This window comes from Pristis pectinata, chromosome 25 (genome assembly GCF_009764475.1).
Source record: "Pristis pectinata isolate sPriPec2 chromosome 25, sPriPec2.1.pri, whole genome shotgun sequence".
Classification (NCBI taxonomy): domain Eukaryota; kingdom Metazoa; phylum Chordata; class Chondrichthyes; order Rhinopristiformes; family Pristidae; genus Pristis; species Pristis pectinata.
The window spans coordinates 22,850,638-22,866,042 of record NC_067429.1 but is presented as its reverse complement, the minus strand read 5'-3'; the positions used below and the strand labels follow the sequence as shown (position 1 = coordinate 22,866,042).

At 36.7% G+C, this 15,405-nt stretch overlaps 1 protein-coding gene across 2 annotated transcripts in view; it reads right to left on the bottom strand.

Annotated features, from left to right (window-relative positions):
• Positions 1-564: 564 nt before the first annotated feature.
• The window catches only part of eftud2 (elongation factor Tu GTP binding domain containing 2), a 42,786-nt gene continuing 27,945 nt past the window's right edge, over positions 565-15,405 (bottom strand). For both annotated transcript variants that reach the window (XM_052038746.1, XM_052038745.1), the window contains exons 17-28: positions 14,870-14,981; positions 14,364-14,504; positions 12,372-12,473; positions 12,165-12,247; positions 10,749-10,835; positions 7,915-8,041; positions 6,325-6,412; positions 4,795-4,913; positions 4,214-4,308; positions 3,390-3,543; positions 2,469-2,576; positions 565-876 (exon numbers count right to left, since the gene is read on the bottom strand). In XM_052038746.1, the coding sequence (XP_051894706.1) occupies positions 781-876; positions 2,469-2,576; positions 3,390-3,543; positions 4,214-4,308; positions 4,795-4,913; positions 6,325-6,412; positions 7,915-8,041; positions 10,749-10,835; positions 12,165-12,247; positions 12,372-12,473; positions 14,364-14,504; positions 14,870-14,981 (1,312 nt within the window). In that variant the 3' untranslated portion in view covers positions 565-780. The remainder of the gene's footprint in view (positions 877-2,468; positions 2,577-3,389; positions 3,544-4,213; positions 4,309-4,794; positions 4,914-6,324; positions 6,413-7,914; positions 8,042-10,748; positions 10,836-12,164; positions 12,248-12,371; positions 12,474-14,363; positions 14,505-14,869; positions 14,982-15,405) is intronic.

The following is a 15,405-nucleotide window of genomic DNA, read 5'->3' as shown; positions in this document are numbered from 1 at the left end:
CTCTTTACTTTGAGTTATTCATATTTACATAATTTCCCACTTCATAGTGAGGCAGTGTTAGTTACATTATGAAATCAGCAGACTTGGGTCACTTACATAATTGTGCAATGTACCTTTCAAGAATGAGTTTTGCATTTGCACACCTTTGCACTCAGGACTTTTGTTCTTTAATAAACCGAATTATAACATGAAAGTGGTCAGCTATTTTTCTAGTAGTACAATTCCCTTGCCCAACACCATTTAAAATTAGCAATAACTGAGCTGGACTCTAATGTAAAACTAGCCTGAAAAATCAAAAAAATGTGCCAATGCTTTTAATAAACACAAAATGCTGGAAACTCTTAGCAGGTCAGGCAGCATTTGTAGAAAGGGTAAGAGAGTTAACATTTCAGGTCCAAGTAGTCCAGTTGAAGGGTCTTCAACCTGAAACATTACTGTTTCTCTTTCCACAGATATTGCCTGACCTGCTGAACAGTTGCAGCATTTTCTGTTTTTATTTGTAAAATGAGCCTATTTAGCGTATCAGCTTACCTTTTGGAATAAAACTCAGTCAACAAGTGAAAGGAAAATTAACTACTTTTATTTTGAAATGTCTTCTATAAGAAACATCCCACCTACAATACTAAAATATAAAATTCAGATCAGCTCACTCTGGCTTATTCAATCCATATTTCTATGTTTTCCCTTGCCATCAGTGTAATTTTATCCAAATGCTAACATGTACAAAATCCTGCCATGAGATGCAAGAAGTTGGCTCTTGCTCCTAGATTGTTGCTTCAGTTACAATGGATAATTAAGAACCACGTCTTGTTTTGCAAGTTCCAGCAACATAGGATCATCGAAAAACTTGCTGATACTAACATCTTCACTGAGACCCTGTAAATAGAAGCAATGACATGTCAGATTTATTCCCACGTGTTCTATTTAAAACCTGCTAAATTCAATGCATAGTAGAAAGTAACCTAGTATCTATAACCAGGAGCAACACACACAAAATGCTGGAGGAACTCAGCAGGTCAGGCAGCATCTATGGAGAAATGAACAGTTGACGTTTCAGGCCGAGTCCTGTTGAATGGTCTCAGCCCAAAACGTTGACTGTTCATTTCCCTCCATAGATGCTGCTTGACCTGCTGAGTTCCTCCAGCAGTTTGTGTGTGTTGCTCCAGATTTCCAGCATCTGCAGTCTCTTGTGTCTCTAGTATATATAATCATTGAACTACTTCAGAGCTTTTAAATCATTAAATATCAAAGGGTATAATTTAAGCATTAAGGTAAATGCTCCCTCCTTAAAATACACTGAAACCAAAAGGTGCTAAGTACAGTTTCTGAAGTGGTACTTTATACTATTTGGCTATAATATCTTGAAAAGTATTTTGTTTTTATCATTGTTAAGGCCTGATCGTATTATGAACAGTTAACTTCCAAAAGGCACATGTGCACTTAAGAATGTTGATGAGGCCATTTCTTGGGTGGGCTGTGCAGACATTTGGAGGAATAATGGGAAACCAATACTCAGTTTGGTTGCAGAGTTGTGTAAAGTAAACCAGTTTTTTTTTTGGCTTACAGTAGCCTTCTCATTTACAGGATACATCAACAGACTCGAGTTGAAGAGCAATGAACACCCAAGTGTAAAAGGATGTTAAGCAGGAAGTTGCTGGATTGAAAGATGAAACGATTAATACACAAGCTCAGGCTGCTGGAATTAAGCTGCTTAAAGAGGATGTTGATTTGATGAAGTGCAACCACTGAGAAGTGGATCAGAATCAAAGTGCAGTCTGAAATATTTTCACCATATTATTCTCTTTTTCAGAAAGTGTTTTCCAAATATGAGAGATACAGCAAGTCAGTTTACTTAAGTGCTTTTCATTCACCAGTTGGTTTTAAAATATTATCCTTCCTACAATATTCGAGAAAACAAAACTACACCAAGCAGTACATACAGAATGTTTCTAAGATTGATGTGTAACGTTCAGAGTCCAACAGCAACAAGTTTCCAACTTTCCCAGCCAGGTTGGAAGTTTCTTTGCCTCATATTTTGATCTTGGCCTTGCAGAAAATATGCAAACATTTAAATATTTGATTATGCCTACACTAATGGCCTTCTTGAATGGGTCCTTTGTCCTTAAATATACGAAAAGTGTGACCTCCAAGTCAGCTATCCAAAAGGTCACTTTCATAGTTATGTAAAATCTCAAAATGCAAATGTATCCATGAATGTTTGTGACACATGAATCAAGTGAAAGCATCCAAGTAAGTCAATTACTCTCGTTATTTAGCCCTGGTCAGCAGCCCATGCTGTAATATCTTTAAAAGACCACAATGAAAAATGGGACAACACTATCAGTAGCTCATCCTGCACACATTATTAAGAAAATCATGCACTTTTGTAGCTGGATAATACATCAACCACTTACTGTTACCAAGGATTGAATACATGTTAGTTTAACACTGTGCCACGGTATAATTACCTTTCTCCTCCTTGTTTTGATCATGAACTCTCTGGCCAGGTGAGGGGCAGGCTGTGGCTCCAAGGGTCTGATGATGATGCTCTTGTCCAAGGGATCGCCTGGCACAATCTATTCAAATGACCAGAAATTTTATTACTTTAAATCATTACAGCAATGCTTGTTTTTTTTAAACTGTGTCTCAAAACATACTTACGCATTGCATAAACACGTTTGGGATTAATTGTAACTATATCTTAATATTCAAAAGTAATCATTCCCACAGCATTGGCAACACTTTCAAAGCATCCATTTATTACCCACATGCCATGATTATTACAACCTAATGGCTTATTAAACTGCATGAGAGCAAAGCAGTGCCAGGTCTAGAGTCACACAGATCAGACTGACAGGGAAAGTAGGTTTCCTTTCTTAAAGGAGATTAGGAAACTCATTGGGGTTTCACAACAAACTGATAGTGTCACAGGTATGAGATTTATATTTCTAGATTCTGAATATGTCTCTTAATCACTGCATTGAAAAATGCTAAAATGTTTAATTATTCAGGTCTCATTGAATGGGAAATTGCATATGTAGTCAGTCAGTCACTGTCATGTAGGTAAGTACAACAACCAGTTCCAATCAGTACCAGTGGAGTGCTCCACAAGTAGTACATTGATATATCAGCCTCCAAACTCAGTAGAGGTTCAGATGTAAATCTACATACTGAATACTGGATGCATTATTCACAGTGGTATCTCAGCAAAGCACATCACACACATTCTAGCAACCTTGGCTAATTTGTGCTAAATTCCTTCCACAAGCTTCTCCCTCATATAAACATGTTGTCAACTTTGATATCTACTAATTATTTATACTATACTAATAAAGAGATTTTCCAACTAATATGTAGAAACTGTTTACTTCTCAATAATAAATTCTCACCTGCCAATGATGAAAGACCGAGAGGGAGAAAGCCTGCCCTTGAGTGTGTGTCCGCAAGTCTGTCTCAAAACCAAACGAGTCAATAGCTGGTACAAATGCTTTAATTGTATAAAGTGGAGAACCTGGGATTGGTGCATCCTGTGTCACGTGGCCTCTGTGGATAAAACACAAGAGCACTATAGAAGGATCACTCTCCACTCATGTTTACATTGTCCAGCTTTTGTGGGACAATGCACAGCATCATCAAAAAATATCTTTCAACTCAAATTTTCATCATAAAGCTCCTATAACACATGAATAATAAATGTATCAGCTACAATGAAACTCACTGCCTCATTTCACAACCAACAGTCACTTGGGTGAGGTAGCAGAGAACTGCAAATGCATGTGGAATAGTAATCCAATGCAAATTTATTTCCTTATGGGAGGAGGAAAAAATTTGACTCCAGCTTTTTTCATTACACACTCATTGAATGAAATCCATCATACAAGCAGTAATATATTGATCTGTGTATTTGCATGTTGTACGTTAAATAAATACTATAAATTCCTCCATTCTTGGATAGTCCAGTAAGGTTCAAGTTCATTTTCTTCCAGTAGTACAATTACTTGGTTTAAACAGACAATAATGATAGTATTTAAACAAATCTAAGCATTTGATAAATTAAATGTAGTAGTGAAATATTTAGATAATTTCGTTATTTTGCCTCCCCCTGCATCCTGTCTGTACTTCTACATTTTAGTGAATACAGCAGAAGGCATGGTCTATTTTTAAATCTATAACAAAGATTAAAACATGACAGGAACCCAATTAATCTGCATACCTCCTCCTAGCTAAGACAGTATACACGGCTGAAACACAGTCTGCTGGTGCTTGCACCTCCACAAAGTAATAAGGTTCCATGAGACGAGGAGTGGCCTATATAAAAAAAAATTGATTATTTATGGGCAAGCCTACCAACATATGACAGAAGACATACAGTATTTCAGTAGATATGTTACAATCCAATGCACTAGCAAATTGTTAACATGAATAAATTTCAACACAGAAATATCTCACTTATGTTTGCTATCCTATAACTGCTGCTAGAAATTACACTTGTGTCAATTTCAGATCAGCCTCAGCTGCAAAGAAACAGCGAAACTCACTGCCTCAACCAACAGTCATTTGGGTGAGGTAATGGAAAAAAGATAAGGAAAAAAAAACTTCAGCTCACAAATAAAATCTATAAGCAATTTCACTCCTAAAAGAGCAATTATAAAAGTAATTTTTTAATATACAAAAGTAAAACAAATTCCAACATTCATGTTGTATGCTTTTGTGTAATCTTACCAACCAAGTGACAATGATCTTGCAAAATAATTGAGCACTCAAAGTGACAAAATGTTGAATGGAAATGCTTACCATCAAGAAAGCTGAATATACTACTCGTCTGGCTGTGGGAATAATTTGTCCTCCACCCCTGTGCAATGGCTCCTGAGCTATCACTGCATCTAGAATCTTGAACTTCACATTACGAATTGCTGTTTAGAAACAACACAAACACTAAGAAAGTTTCAACGTACATTCTGCACATTAACATCAGCTTATACTGTGAAACAAGGCATTAGAATTTCAATACTACAACACTTCCATTTTTTAATTAAGTTAAAGTTTTATAAAAATATATTGCCATATTGTTGTTATTCATGGACACAGGTGAACTGAGACCAAAACTCCTCTGGAAGTAGAGTCTCTCAGACTTTATTATTAGCGAATCAGGAGAATATTGGTGCATGATCTATGTCAAATACAGTGAGGGAGTGCTGCATTGGCATTAGTTTATTCCTATGGATGCCTAAAAACACTGAAGAGGACAGCACAAGCAGTACTAGGACTCCAATACCATGCAGGAGATTGGCCTAATCATAGTTACAATGCATATGTATATGTATTACTTAGAATTAATAAGAGGCACAATTAACAATGCAGACTGGAGCACAATAAATCTAACCAGACACTTCAGCGTGGCACTTTGGGTGTGCTGTGAAGGAGAGTCAGATTATCTGATCAGTATTGTATTGTCTGAGCTGCAGTGCACCAATAGGTCATCACGTTTTCTACATTGCAACAGTGACTACACTCAAAAGGTACTTCATTGCCTGCAAGATGCGTTTGGATGGTCAGAGACAGTGAAATGTGCCATATAAATGCATTTTTTTTCTTTAATGTCACACTGTGGAGCCCTGGACATTGATTAGGTTAGAAAATGGGTTCAGATATTTTTCAATTGAGGGTGGAAATTTTCTTGACCCTGTGATGGGATGAAGTTCGTTACTGATTCAGTAAGAGCAAGCAAACTATCTTGTGCTTGTCTCACTCCTTGGATCTCTTAGCTTGTAACTGTTCACAGATCAATGTCATTGATACAATAAGATTCATTATAAGGAGAGGCAAAATCCCCAAAGGGCTGCCTTTGCAATATTTCCTTCCCTCAATGAAGCAAATGAATTCCACTTTCACTTGGCATAATATAGAGGTATACAAGTCAGAGTTCATTTTCTACTGTGGCCTTTCATAGATTAGAGCTCTAATATTATTAAATATGAAGTACACAGCCCAAGATTTGTTGGAATAAAATTTTCTCCAAGCTTACTTGCATTTTATTTTGGTTTCTATTGGCAGAAAATGCAATAGAAAATCTACTTCATTTTCTTAATTATAATCCACAATTTACACTGATTCAGCCCTGCAATTCAGCATGCCAACATCTAGCAACAAAGTTAAGTGTGCAGGTGTCAAATATTTGAGGAATCAATAAATAAACCGATTGTAAGTAGATAAAACAATAACAAGGCATTTCCTATTTCACATGCTTCAATTTTGAAAATGATTCAAACCACTTTAATACGAAACAAAGGTGTTTGCTTTTAATACCCGTTAGTTAATACATACGTTCATCACAAAGTGGTCCTTCTCGCGTTCCCCACTGGAATCCCTGGACAATACTGTCCTTCACGTAACCCAAAAGTGCTTTATCCACCTATAATTGGATCAGTTATAAATAATTATCAATGGCAGCCCTGGTATAACTCCACGCAAGTGCTGTTGCTATTAAGTTAAAAATTTAGCAAGAAAAAATGGTTAACATAATTTGCCAGCTCCAGAAAACAATTATTTTTCTTTAGCTAACATCAGTTGTCATGGCAGCCATCAGAACGGTTCATCACATCCATCATGGGTTTTCATCATCTTACTGGTGGATTTTTAACTGGTTGGCAGATAAAGCTTGATGTCACCAATGTAGCCCTGCTGTAGTCAGCTTCCAATGAAATGCCCAGCCTCTAGCTTATAATCAGAACCAAAGAGTTCAAATAATTCTCTCTAGAACCACCCATTCCAGGTCAGGTGGCATTGATGGAATTGCAGTGAGACGCAGCGTGGACTTAAGAAACAGAAAACCTACAGCACAATACAGACCCTTCAGCCCACAAAGTTGTGCCGAACATGTCCCTACCTTAGAAATTACTAGGCTTACCCATAGCCCTCTATTTTTCTAAGCTCCATGTACCTATCCAAAAGTCTCTTAAAAGACCCTATCGTATCTGCCTCCACCTCCGTTGCCGGCAGCCCATTCCACACACTCACCACTCTGAGTAAAAAAAAACTTACCCCTCACATCTCCTCTGTACCTACTCCCCAGCACCTTAAACCTGTGTCCTCTTGTGGCAACCATTTCAGCCCTGGGAAAAAGCCTCTGACTATCCACATGATCAATGCCTCTCATCATCTTATACACCTCTATCAGGTCACCTCTCATCTTCCGTCACTCCAAGGAGAAAAGGCCGAGTTCACTCAACCTGTTTTCATAAGGCATGCTCCCCAATCCAGGCAACATCCTTGTAAATCTCCTCTGCAACCTTTCTATGGCTTCCACATCCTTCCTGTAGTGAGGCGACCAGAACTGAGCAACAGTACTCCAAGTGGGGTCTGACCAGGGTCCTATATAGCTGCAACATTACCTCTCGGCTCCTAAATTCAATTCTACGACTGATGAAGGACAATACACCGTATGCCTTCTTAACCACAGAGTCAACCTGCGCAGCTGCTTTGAGCGTCCTATGGACTCGGACCCCAAGATCCCTCTGGCTTAGAAAGTTGACAAAAACAAAAGCCCAAGGATTGTGAGCATTTTACAATTCTGCAAAGGAGGACTAAGTAGTGGATAAAGGGAAAACAGACGAGGAGAAGCAAACTCCTGCATGGTAGCTTGGTCCAGAAGGTTAAGGCAGAAGGGATCAGAGGCGTGTTTGTGAACTGGATCTGAAATTGGCTGGGTGATGGGAGGCAGAGTGTTGTAGTGAACAGTTGTTTTTCTGACTGGAAATCTGTATCTAGTGGTGTATCTTGTTGAATGGCAAAGCAGCCTGAGGGACCAGATGGGCTACTGTTGCTAATTTTTTTTTCCCCCCACTTGTACTTCTATGAAAATACAATAAATAGATCAATCAGGGAAAAGACCCTTTCTTTCCTGGATGGACTTACCTCTGATGGTAGAGTATCATCAACCAAGATGTTGGGGCCTGTAGTATCAGGTCCAAAAGCCCAAATGGAACGAGCAGCCAACAAATCCCAATCATACTTGGTCTGGAAAAATTCACCCAGTTTTTTCCTACAGTTTAGCACAGAAAGAGATGCACCATGACATAGCTTTAAAGGCTTTTTAATGCAATATAAGAGAAATAAAATTGTAATGATTTCTTTTGTGAACAAATTATGCCAACATATTTCTAATGCTTCTTTGAAACCATACCAAAGCACAAAGAAAACAATGACCTATTCTCACTCGGTAGCTGATGCTTATGCAGAAAAATCAATGATACTATCCAATATTTACGCTTCCAGAATTCCCATGCAACCAGCAAAGATAAGAAATTCCTTAATTAGGCAATTTCATTTCAAAGTTCTATGCAAAATAAATGTGAAAAGACAATTTTAGTTTATTTAAGTTTATACACAAGGGTAGTGCAGTTGTAGATTTGGCACTTTGTGATTGTGAGTACATTTGATTTATTTTTGATGTTATAGCTTGTTTAGCCTTCTGCTTAGCCTTAAAATATAGATCTGCAGTGTATATAAGGGTATATAGTTCGGCGATTTATTTAGAAATTTATTCATAGAACGTATGTGTGTGATGTACAGCAATTTTTTAAGCAATTCTCATTCAACCTGCACCCCTTGTTGCCCACGGATGTTGGAGACTACATTGTATTTTTACAAAGCAATGGAGGATATACAATGAGATCAAGCACTATGCTGTAAATAAAAGGATTTGAACATATCTTTTAGCACACTTCAACCACAGCATTCAGTCTGGTGAGGTCTGATATATTAGTGTGATTCTCCCAACAGGAATTCTCTTGTATCAGTTTCAAAGTCATACATTGTTTTTATTTTTTCACTTTATTCCTTCAAGAGATGCAGGCCTTACTGAGATGGCCTAAATCTCTTAGCTGGAGAAGTTGATGGTGAGCTATTACCTTGAATTATTTCATTCACTTCATGTGATGAAGAGAAATTCTCAGTATGTATCATACTGGTGAGTTCTAGGATTTTGATCCAGTAATAATGAAGGAACAGCATAATACTTGCGAGTCAGGACAGCGAGATATTTGGACAGAAGCCTACAGGTAATGGGATTCCCACACACCTCATCTTTGTTTCTCTAGGTGGTAGAGGTGACTCACAGATGATGGCAAGGTTTTATGGCATCAGCAGGTAAGCCATTAATGCAGAATTCTCAGCCTTTTGTCTACTGACTTGAAAACTTCATGCAGTAATTTCCAGGAAGGGAGTCCAAAAATGAGGACTATATTCATTTGTGTGCATTTTTATTCTGCTGTTTAGCATGGATGCAACCCCAAAGCATAGTTTCAGCTTAAGTTTAGGTGCATATACCACTGCTTCTATCATGCTCCTTTACATTAAAAACAGACTTGTTCCCTTGACTTGATGTTAATGGTAGAATGAGAGCCACTTGGGGCCATGAGGTTACTGATTTCTGTGACATTTAAATTTAAAATAAAATATGAAATACTTCATGAAGACTAGCTTTGAACTACCGGTTCTGTTCTGAATCTCTCATTTAACACAGTGGAGGTGTCACCCAACACAACAAAGGATGCCCTCAGTGTGAAGACAGGATTCAATTCCACAAGGATGCATGGTGGCTAACCCAACCAATTCTATCATGTACAGACACACTTGTGACAGATAAACAGGTGACCAACAAGTAGATTAGGTTGTTCCCTAGATTAGTTTGTTCACTAACTGCTGCAGGGCTAGTGGCTAGGACTTTAGTGACTTGGCCAACATGGTCAATGGCTTTTGGTAATAGGCACTGAAGTCCCTCAATCAGCAATTTCTGGTCCCCTGGGGCTTCTTCTAAATATTCAACCAAAGGGACTACTAACTCATTGGCTGAGGAAGCATAAAAGGTGTTAATCAGCAGAATGTTTCCTTGGAAATGTTTGACTTAATGCCATGAAACATCACAAGATTCAGTCTCCCAGGACCACTCCATCCTGACTATATAGTGCTGGAATGCTCTAGAGATAGATGTCATTGACTCACTAGGCTGAATTGTCCCCTTCTGTGTCATAATAACTCTATACTGCCATTGCTGGTGATTCTGTTCTGCCAGTGGAATGAGACATAACTAGGGATGATGATGGAGGAACCTTGAATATTGGCAGATAGGTATGATTTTAATATGACCATCAGGATGTTGAAGGGCAGTCTGATTGATAGATCTCTCAAATTTGGCAAAATACTCCAGATATTATTGATGAATCAATGAGTCCAATATGCCTTTATAGCATCCAGTGTTGATGTTGGTTGGTCTAACCAGTTATATTCACTATTTTTCAGCAGTAAAATATAATACATTAGAAAACCAAAGCTAATTGGAACAAGAGAAGACTATTCAAAAAAGTGTAAGAGGAAAAAGTAGAGAGGAAAAAAGAAAATCAAGAGCTCTAGAGTGGCGAGTAAAGATAGTTAAGCACCAGGCCTTAAATGAACTAAATAAAGTCTTGTGATATACTGCAGGTATTGTTCAGGTAGGAACTGAAAATAAAAAAAATAATAATTTATCTTCCTTGGAGATAGCCAATGCATTTAAATAATCTAAGTACAAAAACAAAGGGGAAATCAGTAAGTGTTTAGATACTTCAAAAGTAAAATATGCTGATTGACCTTTCTTGGCCTTGATTTAATTCACTGCCAAAAGTCATGGTGCATAATTATGATGTATAAAATTTTATATCAATAATGAAATCACTTTCTCACTCATAAGTGCAACAGCTGACATTTCATACCTGTTCCAGGTGATTTGGACCACTTCATTCTCAATGTCTTCTGCCAAGCCTTTCTCCAAAGGTTCTGCAATCATTGTAATCTTATTCCTTTCAAAGACAAAGTAATGAAAGGAACAACAATTTGTTTGTTAACACTGCACGCATTTTTTTGAAACTTTACTTTCAATTATTATCTTCTGTATTTTTTTCCTGCTTTCCCTGAACATGTTGCTAACTTCAGCCAGATCACTAATACTGCTGCAGGTTGGTTCTTTAATTGTGCACGGGAACTGCCCAGAACCAAAGCCTCTTTCCCATTTACCTTTCTGCAGTAACAGCGCCAAAATGGTGAGAATATAGGAGGTGACACTTAGCACAGTGCATTTCAAAAGAACAATATTTCAGAAGGACAAACTCTGAAAAGATTTTGTTTTAAAGTAGATTATTCTAACATGTGGGAATTGTTAAAATTATTTTAGATCTCTTTCAGTTTTTTTTATTTCTAACACCAAACATTAACAAGTAAATTTGGAAATTATTAGCATTTATTTGGAACACTGATTGTTTTCCTGAATTTCAAAGGAAGGAACTATGGCATATTTATGGTGAACAACACCAGATAATTACCTACTAAATACAAAGTCAGAAACTGAGGACATTACTGCAAAATCATTGTTGTGATCTGAAATACTGTCTGTGTTGTTATCTGTATTCAGGTACTCTCAATTGCCCTTCAATTGCCTATTTACAGGCAACAGACAAAAATACAGGTAGGATTACAATTGTTTCCATTACACAATTTGGGAGCAGTTTATACTCGTAGACTACTGTTCGATGAATGATATGCATATGGTAACAAATTATAAAGGGATTATGCTGCTATCCTGCAGCCAATACCTTAACTCATGATGGTTGTCTTATGCTTGTACTGTGGGGAAAACACTCATTTGCGCCACCTAATTCAGTTGAGTCTTTTGCAATTATAAAGGGGTTCCCTTAAAGTAATGTAAATGGTAAAACCTATTTTCTGCAGAAATCTAGACTCAAAGATGAATATAGGCAATGCCAGTACATCAAGCAATTCACATATTGAGCTGTAGACTTGAAGAGTATCTGAATTCCACAAAATGAGGCTTTGTCGTCTATACTTGACAAGTAAAATAGACACTTAGCAAAACAGGCAAATAAGAGTTTCTGAGGAATGATCAGTTGGAACTCAAGTTTTTACCAATTCACCACCCAAGAGAAAAAGGAAATGTGTGGTGAAAATTGAGGTAAAAGCAGTTTAAGTAATCCTTTTTATATGAACTAATAACATCGTAATAACCAATACAGAAACTGCTTGTAGGTAAAACAAAATGATTCACTTTCTGCTTTAAAAGTAATGAAAGTTACTCTAACCCAGTATTATAATTGTACAAGGTGATTCCAACTCACTTTTTGTTGGGTGTCTCTGCAAAGCATTTCAGAGATGAGGTTTCCACAACAGTTTCACAGAATGTTACAACAGGATCAGCCACCTGGGAAGGAAAAGCAGTTAGCAGATGGGAACAATTAATTTTACGTGAAACACATACAATTGGTATAAAATACTGATAAATATATGTTAGCTATGGAGTAACAATTTCAGAGAATTTGCATTACCTTTATATCAATTTCAGAATACATCTTCCTGAGGTCATGCATTACACAATCCAGGTAGAGTTCTCCAGTTCCCAATATTACATGCTCCCCAGATTCTTCTACCTTAAATCAGAAAATAACTCGGTTAAGTGACCAATTACTATTAGTAAAGAGTTAAAAAGCTCACCTCACCGTTTGATGAAAGAGATAAAATTTAGATTGCTCTGAGTTTAATTAAAATAGATAGATGTTGTGTGCTATTTTAATGTAGTTGTTAATATAATTATATTCCATTAGAAATACCATAGAGATGATTCCACTGCAGTTTTGAGAGCAAATATTACAAAAATCCAGATAGTATATAAAAACATATAAATGGAAGATATTAGGTACACAAGAAAATAGGAGCAATAGTAGGCCATTAGGGCCTTCAAGCCTGCCCCACCATTTAATATGATCATGGTTGATCTATGATGGCCTCAAATCCTCTTCTGAGCCATTTTTCCATACCCCTCTATTCCTTGATCAAATATTTATCCACCTCCATTTTAAATACCACTATAGATCCAGCTTTCACCACCTGCTGGGGCAGAGAATTCCAGAGATTCAGCACCTTTGAGAGAAGCAATTCTTATGTACCTCAGTTAAATGACCAGCCCCTTAGCTTGTAGTTATATCCCCTTATTTAAGACTCTCCTGCTGGTGAAAACACCCCAACATCTCCCCTGTCAAGCACTCTTAGCACCTTACATGTTTGAATAAGGTCACTGTTCATTCTTCTAAACTTCAAGGGATACAGTCCCAAATTAATTAGTTTTTCTTGGTAAGATAACCTTTGCATCCCATGGATTAGCCTAGTGAATCTTTGTACTGCCTCCAAAATGTTACATTTTTGGGTAAGCGGACCAAAACTGTACACACTATTCCAGTTGAGGCCTCATCAATGCCCTGTACAATTGCAACAAAACCTCCCTATTTTTAAGTTCCAACCCCTTTGCGATGAAGGCCAAAATGCCATTTGCCTTTTAAATTACTTGTTGGAAATGGCTGTTGCTTTTGTAGTAGTGACAAAAACACTCAGGTTTTTTAAATGAGGACTCAAACCAATTTATTTTTTTCTCTATTATTAGCTCCAAAACTCATTTTTCTTTTCTCTCCAACAGCAATGCCATGCCAATTAAATCACAGTAGAATCATCAGATTCTTACTAATTGATAATACAAATGAACATTATTCAAAAGTTTATAATTTTTCCAAATGCTTTAGTAAACAGAAAAACACAATTCATCATATACTCACAAATGTTAAAGGATAGAAAATTTAAGCAAAAGGATTCAAAGTACTACAATAAATAAACATTTTCATGTCAATGACTAGAAACAGATAAACTTTGCTTTCACTGACTGACATAGTATTAAGCAGTCTTTGAATCTGGTTTATTAATATAGCTAATGCAAATATTGAATGCTCCTATTGTTAGCTACCACATTCTAAAATACAGTTCACATTTCAACTTTATGCTGAAAATTGAATTGCAATCCACATTCCCTAATCCATCTACGACAAGAAATGTGTGCAGCAGTCTGCATTTTGGTTATAACAGGTAGTCTATAATTTTATTATATTTAACTTCAAACAATGCTAGTCACTTGTAAGATGAACAAATTTAATTTGAAGCCTTTTCTCAATTTCAAAATAATGACTGCTTCTTGTGACTACAAATTAGCAATAAAATGAATGGGTTTAAAACCTGCACAGTGCTCACATTTTTCTATTATATTTGAACCTTGATCCATCACTTCTTTTCTAGATAATACCTGTAGGGTAACTTTGCACTGTAAGTATTGTAAATATGAGCTAAATCAATAAAGAGCACTTCCAATTTATCTGAAATACAGAGATTAAACAATTAAACGTGGCCCTGAAATTAGGTGTCAGTTATGAGTTAATGATACATGCATTTTTTTTGGAGAATATACAGATGTTTTCTGGACAATGGTATTGCATTCATACCTTAGTAGTTAGAGATGGGTAGCTTTTGTTGACCTTCCTTAAGCCATCCAACATTTTTGGAAGCTCAGACGGATTGACAGGTTCCACAGCTATTTTAATGACAGATGCTGTATTAAACTTGAGAGGTCTGAAGATCTGAGCCTGAAATTATGAATGAACACAAAGTCCAGCCATTAGTTAAACAGAATTTACCACATTCATGTTTAAAACAGAGGAACTTGGCATACATGGTACAGTCAAATTCTAGCTCAGAAAATGGAGTAGCTACTGTTTCCAAAGCTCTTTCACAGATGATTAGGTGAACCCTGGAGCAATTTAGCCCCATTGTGTCATCTGTCAGGTTATTTGTCAGTATCAGTAATTAGTGTTCCAAGCTAATCAGTGACAATGAGGCACAAGTATATTGTAACAGGTATATTTATCCTTTCTATAAAAAGAATTTAGCATGATTTATTAAACCACTTTATTTTCAACCAGTATTTTTAAATGAAACTAAAATGTGTTACCTCATCATTTCCTCTTGGTTCTGTTATGGTAGCTGTCTTTACAATAGGTTGGTCTACTCCTTCTATGAGCACCCAGTTACCAGCTGGAACTCTGTTAACCTCTATGTGATACCTTAAAGGATAATTCATAACATTTTTAGATCAGAGATAAACAAGTGATTCAATAAAGTTAACTGCTTCAAGATTGCACAATCTGAAGAGAAATCCTTTTTCTATTTATTAAAAATATGTACTTAACAAATACACTAGAAATTCAAACTATAATCGACACAATTTTGTTGTCATATAGCATGCAAATTATAACCGTAGCCACCTTAGCACACTGGAGGACTAAAATCCTATGCTATATAATAATGGCATTTACATATTGTCTTTCATGTCTCTTATGGGAGATCTGGAAGTATTTTGCAATGATGTACTGTGTAATCACTATGATGCAGGAAACCCAGATGTAATCCCAGTTCTGCCCAAACCGCAAAATGATGTTGACCCAAGCACTTCCAATCAGTGAATTTATACCACTTAGGCAACTCCTA